Source organism: Polyergus mexicanus, unplaced genomic scaffold, assembly GCF_030449975.1.
Source record: "Polyergus mexicanus isolate NDT 795.1 unplaced genomic scaffold, iyPolMexi1.0 SCAF_6, whole genome shotgun sequence".
In the NCBI taxonomy this organism is placed as follows: domain Eukaryota; kingdom Metazoa; phylum Arthropoda; class Insecta; order Hymenoptera; family Formicidae; genus Polyergus; species Polyergus mexicanus.
Window position 1 is genome coordinate 6,677,884 of NW_027223326.1, and position 12,021 is coordinate 6,689,904.

The 12,021-nt window shown below is 33.0% G+C and overlaps 1 protein-coding gene across 2 annotated transcripts; it reads right to left on the reverse strand.

Annotated features, from left to right (window-relative positions):
- Positions 1 to 1,649: 1,649 nt before the first annotated feature.
- Positions 1,650 to 9,638, reverse strand: LOC138934014 (ankyrin repeat and protein kinase domain-containing protein 1). 2 transcript variants are annotated; one of them, XM_070297374.1, is made up of 5 exons: positions 9,332 to 9,638; positions 6,306 to 6,649; positions 5,255 to 5,495; positions 4,908 to 5,151; positions 1,650 to 3,957 (listed from the first exon to the last, which is right to left on the reverse strand). In XM_070297374.1, the coding sequence occupies exons 1-5, from the start codon at positions 9,356 to 9,358 to the stop codon at positions 3,404 to 3,406; spliced, it is 1,410 nt and encodes a 469-aa protein (XP_070153475.1). In that variant the 5' UTR covers positions 9,359 to 9,638; the 3' UTR covers positions 1,650 to 3,403. The 2 variants fall into 2 exon arrangements, with proteins under 2 accessions (XP_070153475.1, XP_070153477.1); XM_070297376.1 differs by lacking the exon at positions 9,332 to 9,638 and adding an exon at positions 9,147 to 9,323.
- Positions 9,639 to 12,021: the final 2,383 nt, after the last annotated feature.

Below are 12,021 nucleotides of genomic sequence, written 5' to 3' on the forward strand. Positions count from 1 at the left end.
CTAGTTAATGGTGTATAGACAATTCCTTTCGGAAAGTCTCCCAGCCATATCAGAAAAGAAGAAGAAGAAGAAGTTTTCAAGAATTGTCGGTATTACAGAATTATATTAAAATTTTATATTAAATTTTATTATTAATTGTATTATATAATCATATTATAATCATATTAATTATATTTAGAATTTGCTATTAGAATTTAATCAAGAAATTATAAATTTATAATAATTATATAAATTATATATATAATTATATAGAAATAATTATATAGAAATTATATTAAATTATATATATGATATTAAATCATATTAAATTATAATAATTGTATTAAATCATATTAATTATATTATATTCAAAATTTTGTATTAAGACTTACATTAATAAATTAATTTATGATAATTATTAATTATATTAAATTATTAAATTATATTAAATTATATTAATTATATAATTATATTATATAATTTTGAATGATATTAAGAATTGTAATATTCTCTTCAATCTGATATAGATAATATATCCATTTGAAGAAAACTGAAGAAAGTTTTGACATGCGTGATATAATTTTTGTTACGCGTAACATTTTTCTTCATATATATACTTTTACGTTGAGAATCCGAAAACGCAATAAGATTTTCTCTTCGAGAGAAATGTAATGTTCTATATTCGCGTTATCCGTTTTATGCATTTATTTGTTTCGCTAAATCTGTGAATTATAATTTTGGGTACACGAGTCCTCCCACTCTCCCCCCCCTCTACACGATGACATTGCGGATCTTGACCTCTCTCTTTTTGCGTATTATTTCCTTCTATTTGCGTATCTAAACTTGAAATACATCCGGAGCCGCGTGAATAAGCGTGAATATTCGTATGAACAAAACGAAATGGCAAATGGAAACAATCCGTTTCTCTCGTGAATATTTCGTGGAACCGCGCTTGGAAGATCGCCATGGAATTTCCGCACGGTTCTCGTAAGAATCCAATGATGCAGTTAATATATACAGGGTGTCCGATAATTTTTGACACACCCGAAGTATGAAAGGTATAGATTGGGTCAAACTAAAAATAAAAGTCCTGATCTTTTTTAATTTATTTCTCAATAATTATTACGAAAATCGCAAAATGGTATAGGATTTTTCTTCTCGGTTTGGAGCCAATCTATCTTTCATACGGGTGTGTCAAAAATTATTAGACATCCTGTATATACGGGTACTATATTTTGAAGGTATATGTAACAAAACACTGTAAAAAAAAATTGACTGAAACTTCAGACATAAAGTATCTGTAGCTTTTTTGTAGACGTACTGTCTGAATTTTCAGACAGAGTTCCGAGTAAAGTGTGACGTCAAATGACATTTTAATTTGACGTCAGCTTGCTACTTGTAATGCTGTCTGAATTTTCAGACACACTTTTCGGAACTTTCAGAAAAACGAGTCTGATGATTAAGACAGATTGTATAAAATTTATTTGCGACTCCCAGATCTGAAAATTCAGACGAAAATGCGTCTGAATTAAAAAAAAAAAATTTTTTTGCAGTCTATATATTCCCGCTCGCCCCCTTAATAATACATATGTCTGGAGAATATCCTCCGGATGCTTTACATCCTCTAGATGTCTTCTGGATGTCGTATGTTAGGGTACCAAGTACAACTCTTTGTGCATCCCTTTCTCTTATTTTCTACATCAAATAATAAAAGTTACAGAGTTATTGACACACATACTCGCGCACAGCGAATACAAGGTATATAGAAGGTATACAAGGTATACAAGGTATATAGAAACTAATATGAGTTTCCTCATACGAAGAAGGTGATTGCCAAAAGTTTGACGTAAGTCACGTCAGTATTGAGGCTGTTATTTCGAGGATAGCGATTAGCGTATGGATCACATTTTGTTGCTCCCACCAATGGCCAACATCCTATACATCGTAATCGCACACGCACATACACACATTCCTTCATATATATTAGATATATATGGTCCTTATTTAATCAAGCACGCGCTAATCATGCAAGTTGCATTCTAATTCGAACTCTTCCTTTATTTTTTGTACATATATATAATATATATTGAGCGTATATATAAATATATATATAATTATATATAACAAAGGTACAAAAGTTCATCATCTTGTGTTCGGTTATCTCGGAAAAAGAATCCCCTGTAAATGTTTGTCGCTCGATCGACGACAGACATGGCATTGTCGAATAATTTCGCTCTATAAGTTTGAAAAAAAAATAAAGATCTTCAAATATATATTTCCAAATTAAATGTATAATTCGATAAACGCGTATATAAAGTTTCGGATAAACTGGCTGTCGTGATAATTATTTATTTGCGCGTTTGAGCAACGAGAGAGCGCATCTTGTATCACTTCTATCACGAACGAATCTTTTTTCACGCGTTAGAAAAAAAGTATAGAGAAAATACATGCATATAAAACGTACATTTGACGAGAAATAGATATATAGTACAAAAAAAAAATATATATATATATACACACATTTCTGGTGTTATTAACTAGATTATATCACGTTGCTCGCCTTTATATATGCCGTGCAAAAGTACAATAGAATACTAACAGGTAGAAATAGGAGAATGATACCTCAATAGCCTCATTATTGTACTCAACTAACTGACATAGACATTAGACACATGAGATAGCGTAATCTTACATCTTTAATTTCGATCCCTAAAAGCATTTAACAACCCCATTTAACAATGCCATCAATTCCAATACATATAGTACCAAGCAATTGATTCTCTGGCAATACTTGATATATGCAGCCTTCTTTGTGTCAAATCTACGATTTTAATACAACTTTGAGGAAGCTTCGAGATGCAAAAAAAAAAAAAAACAATTTACATAGTCCATTAATTAAGAAAGATTTTTAGATAATTTGTACACAAATTTGATTGCTCCACAATTTTTTCATGTGTATTAATAATGTATGCATTACGAGCGATTATATAATTATTCAGATTAATAAAAATTTTGTCAAACGGTTAAAAATCTTTTTTTGTTATAAACAATTAATTTAAATAATATAATATATTGAAATGTCCCTATACAGGCTGTCCGACAAGTAAGTGATTAACCGAAAGATCGGCGCTGATCGGCCAGATCATTTACTCAATAATAACTCCTTTAATAAGCGTTATAGAAAAAAAATAGTACAGGACTTTTCTTTTTTACCCAATCTACCTCCATCTTTCAATTGATCACTTACTTATCGCACACCTTGTATATGGATCCGTATTATTTTGCATTTGAAAGCTTCAGTTGTAGCCGAGCACTAGCCCAGGTATGGAATATAATAGTACCGGATCTTTGAAATTTCCCGGAAATCCAAGGAGATTCTCCTTCAACCAAAAAATCTCTCCTCTTTTCCCGATCGATCCTCCCGCTAATAAAAATCATAAAGGAGATAACGGTGCAACGATTGCGGCAATTGCAGCTTCCTGACGATTTTGGGTAGCCTAGTGCCGCAGAGCCTGCGGACTATCAGTCTCGCCTGATGGGTCAACGGTAACGGAGTCCTGGCCGCCTCCATCACCAGGGCCTTCTGGGCGTCCGTCAGACTGCTGGACCGTCGTATCATGCAGGGATCGAAGCTTTCCGCCGCATCCAGGAGCGCGCGCAACAGCCGCGGTTTGTCGGCCGTATTTTGCAGCGAATTGAGAATACCGTGCGGGTCGCGAAACTGCGTCTTGATCACCACTCGGGCGCCATACTTAAGCAGCAACGCCACCACCTCCACCGAAGGATTCTCGTTCGAGGCGACGTATTCGGCGAGTACCGGACGCAGCGCCGGGCCGTCATCGCTTCGGATCACCAGGTTCGGATCGGCTCCGCGTTCCAGCAACATGCACAGGATCTCTAGCCGATTCGGGATGTTGTCAGCGCACGCCACGTGCAGCGGCGAGCCGATGATCGGTGATGTAGCGTTCACGTTCGCGCCTGCATGCAATTTTTCAGATTAAATTATATACATTCAATCTTATATAAAAAAATTTATATTAATATAAATTATATTAATATAAATTATTTGTATTTTAATTAATATTAATACACATAATATTAATATATAATATTAATATATTAGTATATTAATATATTAGTATATTAATATTAGTATATTAGTATATTAATATATTAGTATATTAATATTAATATTAATATATTAGTATTAATATTAATATTAATACATAATATTAATATATTAATATTAATATTAATATGTTAGTATTAATATTAATATTGATATATTAATATTATGTATTAATATTAATTATGTATTAATATTTATTAATACTAATAAAGCGCCGATCTTAATATTGAAATTAATGCATTAGTATTAATAATTATTATTAATAATTATAAATTATTGTATTTAAAAAAATAATAAATATAAATATATTAATAATTCATTTTATATAATATTAATATAATATATTAGTATTAATATTAATATTAATATAATATATTTATATATATATGTATATAATATTAATATCAATATATTAATATTAATAAATTATTTGTATTAAAAAAATAATAAATATAAATATATAAATAATTAATATATAATAACAATATATCAGTATAAATATTAATAATAATATATGTGATAATATATTAATATTGATATTAATATTAATATTAATAAATTAATATTAGTATTATTAAAAAAAATATTAGTAATATTAAAAAATTAATATTAGTATTAATAAATTATTCGTAATTTTAAAAAATATAAAAAATTTTAGATTAAATTTATTATAGCGATTGAGACATCGTCGCGCGGATATTCGGCACGCGATGTCCTTCGGATGCCAAGCGATCCGGCCGTATGCCAGCAGAGTGTGATATCTCGCGGGATGACAATCGCGTACGATATCGCAACTCGCCTGCTTGGAGCAGCATCTCGACGATTGACGGGTCTCCTTTGAGTATGGCCAGATCCAGGGCCGTCGGCTTCTGATAGTCCGGTCCGAGATCTAGCCGGGCGCCCTGCTTCAGCAGCAGATTGATCACAGCCGGATCGCCGCCGAGGATCGCGTAATGCAATACCGTACGATAATCGTGTCTGGCGTCCGCCATCGCGTTCACGTCCGCCCCGTAGCTGAGTAGTAGAAGCACCGAAGCTATACCCTGCGACATTTGTAGGACGTTGACTTATCTCGTAAAAGTTCGAATTGGAAAATTTCGAATAAAATATTGTACTCTATTGTATTCTACATTACAATATTACTACCTGGGGCAGCCTGGCAGCCTTCATGAGAGGCGTCAACCCGGCGCGATCACGAGTGTTCGGATGAGCGCCGAAGGCCAATAGCAATTCCATGCATTCAAGATCCAGCGGTGACACTAGATTAATCTCGGAGCCGAAGAAATATCTCTTGTTCGGATTAGCGCCGGCCTCGAGAAGAATCCTCGCGACCTCGACGTGGCGGTTTCGCAGGGCCAGACGTAGTGGTTCGTCGCACAACATAGTTCTATATAAGAAAAAAAAAAAAAAAAAAAAAAAAACAGCGAACGCGTCGCGATTAATGACGAGCGAATGAAAAATATTTTAAATATTATTAATTAACTTTCTTACTCTGTTAAGTCTCTCTCGATTAACTTTCTTAGATCTTTTCCATATTAAAAATAATTTTTTTTCAATCAAATAAATACTCCTGACAACACACATGGTCAAAAGACGTCCAGAGAATGTCCGAGAGGACATCCAGAGGATGTTTCACATGCAGGGATGTTCTCTGGACGTGTCTCTTGAACATACGTGTTGTTAGGGACATTTTGTTAAGCTTGTTGATTTTTTTTTTTTTTTGCTTTAGTAAATATATACTTTGTTTAAAAAAAAAAAAATGTTCTGTTATATCAAATAAATTATTATTTACATATAATAAAAGGATTATAATTTTTAGGATGAAATATTTAAGATTTTAATATAAAAAAATTTTTATTTGGAAATGAAAAATTATTTATATTGAAGTAAAGAAAATCTGTATTTTTGAAACAAGCAGAGAAAAATTAAAAAAGTATTTCTGTAAAGAAAGTAATTTAGCGATAAAGATAATAAAGATAAAAAACGATCTTTTTTTTATCTGCAAATAAAAACATACTCTTTGCTTTTATTTTATATACATTTTACTTATTTAAATATATTTGCTGCTTTGATTGAGATAACTAGTTCCTTTGCAAGTATTTAAATAAATAATTCTTTTAAACAAACAAACATTTTTTTTTTCCCCTCCAAGAGTATTGAATACACATTGGCAAGGCTGAAACGCCCGCGTATCTACCTGGGGAAGAGTTCCCCGGTGTCTTGCCGGTGGTCCACCTTGGCACCATACTTGAGCAGCAGCTTAACCAGGTCCAGGTAGCCGTGCTCGGCGGCGAGATGCAGGGCAGAGTAACCGCACTCGTCGGTGGCGTCGATGTCGGCGCCGCGCACCAGGAGCAGCTGGGCGGCCTCGGTGTAGCGTTGCCAGACGGCGTAGTGTAGAGGCCTGAGACCCTGGGTGACCGGCTCGTTCGGCTTGGCACCGCAGGCGAGGAGGATGCGAATCTCGTCGAGCGGCTGCAGACGTATTATCGAGTCGGCCAGCTCCCGTTGTAACGGGTTGGCGATGCATTCGGTCGGCATCTATACATGGCGTAACGTACAGAGATATATGGTATATGTAAAAGAGATAGAGAAGGTAAAAAGAGAAAAAGGAAGGATTACATAATATGTGATCGTCTATCGTCTATCGCGTATTGGCAGAAATCGCTGAAGATTTATAGCCGGACGATATATATGACGATGATTTTCGTAATACGTAACCTGTCAACGAGACTGTGTTCACCGATTTTCATTATTTCATCTCCGTTTATAGCAATGACAAATGGGATGGGTCCCTCTACAAAAGAGGGGAACTGAGCAGCTTCCCAGGAAAGCGTGCCAATTAGCAAAGAAATTTTATACGAATAAAAACGTTGTCTTTTTTTTTCACAAATGAATAATATTAAATAAAATTATACACAGTTTGAATTAATTTACTCAATAATTTTAATAAATAAATTTGGCGTTCGCAGGCCATTTCTTTTGATAAATTATCCTTTAATTATTAATTGTTTTGTAATTATTTTATTTTTAAATATTTTATCTTTTAATTTTTTTTTTCCATTATTTTGAATCTAGATTAATTAATATCGAATTTGAGAAAAATCTTTCGCAAAGACGAAAGGACTATGCGACATGCATTACTATAATGTGTTTTCATTACACATTAATACGCACTATATCGAGTCTGATTTGCCTTATACGACGAGCACGGAAATCCGATAAATCTGTAATGTAAGAAGATAGGGAGATTAATAAGAACTGATAGATTATAGTATCTCTCTCTCTCTCTCTCTCTCTCTCTCTCTCTCTCTCTCTCTCTCTCTCTCTCTCTCTCTCTCTCTCTCTCTCTCTCTCTCTCTCTCTCTCTCTCTCTCTCTCTCTCTCTCTCTCTCTCTCTCTCTCTCTCTCTCTCTCTCTCTCTCTCTCTCTTTCTCTCTCTCTCTCTCTCTCTTACAGTATTAGAATATTAGAAAAATTATAACTTTTAATAAATATTTACATAATTTTTACATAATTGCTCTAATGACTAATTAAAAAGAGAGATGTAATAAATTATGTTGTTAATAAGAATATAATACGTGTTATATTTTTGTCTAAAGAATTTCACGATCTTTTCTATTATAATCCCCTGCATGGCTTTTAATTATAATTGTAATTATAATTATACAAGAATTTAATTAAAATGAATTTATACATAAAAATGAAAAGAATTTTAAAGAATTTAAACATTTAAAAAAATTTTAAAGAATTTATATATAAGCGAAGAATAAATATATAAATGTAGATCGAAACAAAAGCGCGCGCGTAAAAATATAAAAGTCAATATAAAAATATCAAATCAAAATACAAAGATTCAGATTCCCGATTCCGGACATGATTGATAATTAATGTATTATCGTTAAAAGATTTTCTCCTCCAACGCGATGATCCCGCAACGCGTCGTTTACGATTTGGCTGACGATGGGTGGGTGAGTTAATGCAATCACGCTGCTCTCGGCATCGGGAACTTCACTGACGCGCGTCACGAGCACCAGAAACTCTGCCAAGAAGACGGCGCAATTTTGGCGATGATGCCGGAAGTCGTCGATCGCGTCGAAGAATCACGCAGTCTGCGTCTTCGCGAAAGCAACGAGAGATCTTTTTTTTCTCTTTTTTTTCCCCCTTGGATGAACAGCACGCAATAAGCCCTCATCTCTAAACCTCGTTTCTCACATCGCTTCTTTATTACGTAAATTAAAGAAAGGAAAAAAAATAAATAAACGTAACGATGCTTTGAAACATTTTTTAGAACTCGAGAAGATCCATTAAAATTTTGAATACGGTCTTAAAATCTTTCGAGTTCTTAAAAAAAAAAAAAAAAAAAAAAAGGGCGTGATTTAATTTTTCGCAACTTTATACAAATCAAATACTTGTCAAATTTTTCAATATTTCTCTCAATGAAATTAAAGCTTGAAGATAAACTCGATCGAGAAAATTCTCTCTTTCCCTGTGCTTTTCACTATAATTTCTGAATTATTATGTAATGGCAAAAGTAATTAAAAATCCCTCATGTATCCACTTGGCATACATACTCTTTAGATTGCTCGCAAGATTAAGATCGATCGGATCAACGTGACCGGTGTAACGGCGCAAAAGAGTCGATATTCATTGCCAATTTTCGCCGCGTGTATCCAACTATTGTAAATATTTAGTCTCTAGATTGATGCAAGATCTTGATAGCATCGCGCAATTCGATTCGATATTATAATTTTGTGGATGTCAAAATTAAAATAGAGTACGTTCGTAGATACTATGGTTATGACACATACGTCGCGAGATGTGTGATCGAGATTTGTATTATAAAATTGCAGATAAACTATTATATACGAATTTACACATTAATATAAAACACTTATATCATTATTAATAATATTCAGTTATTTTAAATAATTATTGATAAAATATTATTGATAATATATATCTGTTTAAAGAATTCAGACCGCAATTATAGTACGATATAGTCAAGAAATTATAATCGAAAATAATTTCTCAATACTTTATCTTTCGATTTTGCATCAGTCAAGATTTATCCCAAGAGAATATCCTTCGGACGAGTATCCGTCACTATATAATAATGTCTTGATTCTCGGATCGTGTACGATCGACGAAAGACCGATGACGACGACGATGTGTGTGTGTGTGTGTGCGAACTTGACATATCCCCGCTTATTGTTTACTCACGTTGAAGATGGTGCGGTGCTCCAGCATGTAGAAGAACGATGTCACGAAAACTGCCTTCCTCGTCGAGCAATCCGGTCCTATTTAAAGCTTCCGACGAAACGGCGCGATTCGCCGCCCGAAAATAACACAAAGAGACCGCGCGGGAGTTTGCGCACGTGTTTGCGTGGTTGCTCTCCGTCTGCTACGCAATTTTTGTCTTTTGACGCGGGAAAGTGATCTTTCTTTCTCACCTGTCGATTTTCCGACAAACGTCATCGTGTTCGTCCCATACACGCGGGCCCGGCTCTCGCGTGCGTTTGTTTTGAAAATGATTTGCGATTTGTCTCGACACTCGTGACAATCGAGAGTCGCGATTTGACGAAATTGCGAAATGATTTGAAAATATGCGTAAGAGATGGGATGACTTGTGATTTTCTAAGAATGTGCTTACTATGTACGTGCAGAAAAATATCGTATACGTTTTATTCCGCGAGCAAATTATATGTTACATACAATATATGTATATCATTACATTACGTCATCTATCAATAAAATTAAAATTGATGTTTTCAAGACACTGAGCATCATTGGTGCATCATTTGAAGAATTTGCTTATTGAAACAAATAACTGAGCAAATAACATTTTATTTTTTACGTTTTAAAATTTTTATATTTTTATTTTAATGAAAATAATTATTTCTGAGACGCAGATAACAAAATTTTTTTATACTTTAAATCATATCTATATTTCTAATGATCTTAAATAACGAAGATGATGAGACTTCATTGTTGAAATTATTTGAATCGCATTTGCGTCGAAGGTTTATGTGGCTCGAAAATAATAATACTTATTTACAATGCTATACGTATACGTATCTGTGACACGTGGCGATATGTATGGTATACTTGACATGCCAACACACATACAAATTTTCCCACTCTTTCTGTGTCCACTGGGTATATAATAGCGGAGCAACAACTCTCTCTATATCTCTCTTTCTCTCCCGTTGTCTACAACTACGCCTTTTGGTAAGTTCACTGATCCTATGATCCGAAATTAAACCGAATTTCTCTGAATTTTCTCGACACTTTAAAGCTTCCAACGAGACAAGGGAACAAGGAATAATTTTTCTTGAGAAAAATATCTCATTTGCAATTACTTTAGAGAATAACTTGTTTCAGAATCATTTGGAAAATATAAAGAAAATTCGGCAGCACTCGTGCAATCTCACTTTTTTATAAACGGACAGAATATAAATAAAAAAACTGTTTATAATAATAAATTATTATAATATTAAATATATACGTATTATTATATTATTAATATTGTTATAATAATAAATATACGATACATATATACATTTTTCCCACGAGAAAAAGTTTAATAATCGTCGTCTTCCTGAAACAGACAAAGGAGGCAATGACTCGTTTCGATACGACATTATAATAACAGCTTTCGGGATATAATGGAAGAAAAAAAGGCGGGTACATGTTTTTTAGCAAACTTTTATTAGAAAATACTTTGCACTTATTAAATGTGCCTTATATTCATAATTAATTTTAATTATAATTATTATTATAGCATTGTCCTATTTCTCTACTTATTGTTAGAAGCATGCTTTCACTAAAACATGTTACACGATCTTAAAATTATAGGCATTTTTTTTCTCGTCCCTTAAAATACAGCTTACACAGTAATTACGTAAATTAAACAACAATATTTGATATAGATATTGACAACCCAGACAGCACAAAACATCCTCAGGATCATCCTGAATATATGAATAATAATGTCCAGGACGGTTCAGGACATTTGTAGGATGTTTTAAGATATTATTATAAATATATTTATAAAAATTTAATATGCATACGCAATTATTTTTAGTTGTGTCGGCTATTTAATATAATTTAGAAATCTTAAGTATTATAATAAGTATTAATGTCCTATAAATGTCCACTGGATGTCTGTAGGATATATCTGCCCTGTCTATTATATTGGATATCTTTTGGATTTCCAGAGGACATATACATGTGCAATTAATTGTTAACATTAATTTCGTTTAATATTAATAATTGAATTTGATGCGCACATTTTCATATATCCAAAATTATTATTTATTTAATATTTTATGAGAAATGTTACTGTTCGCAACATTCCAAAAACTTTACAAACAATAGTATTCAACCGCTAGTTCATTTGTTTACCGCTATGCGACACGCGAATTCGTATTTGAGATTTGGTCATGAGAATTATATAAAGCTTACAAAGAGCAACTGACAGGAAATTACAAATGTAATTATTTTCTATCAGTTCAATTTCTGATGCAATCCCAACATAGGAAATTCAGATATTGGATTGTTTAGAAAATATTACACAACTCAAACCTGGGAGCCAAACCTAAAATATTCATGTACAGCACGAAAGCCTCAAATATTAAAGAACGATGAACTATTTTTAATATTAGATTTTTAATATTGGCAGTAAATAACAAAACATAATTTTAATTTATATTGAAATTTTTAAATTTGCTCCTTGAAACATACGAAAAATATCCCTAACATATCCTATAAAAATCCTTAGGATGTTCCACAGGATCTCTCTGGATTCTCCAGAGGTTAATATACGGCTATCATTTACTCTTCCTCAGGACATCCAGAGGAGATCTGAGGATTACAATGGGATATCTTGAGGATATCCTACATGTATGTCC

What these genes read in the sequence shown, in the direction of transcription:
- LOC138934014 (XM_070297374.1), bottom strand. Translation starts at nt 9,358, where the DNA reads ATGCTGGAGCACCGCACCATCTTCAAC. An exon ending in AGCACCGCACCATCTTCAAC is followed by an intron (nt 6,650 to 9,331) that starts GTGAGTAAACAA and finishes CGCCATGTATAG; the next exon opens with ATGCCGACCGAATGCATCGC. An exon ending in AGGCTGCCAGGCTGCCCCAG is followed by an intron (nt 5,152 to 5,254) that starts GTAGTAATATTG and finishes CAAATGTCGCAG; the next exon opens with GGTATAGCTTCGGTGCTTCT.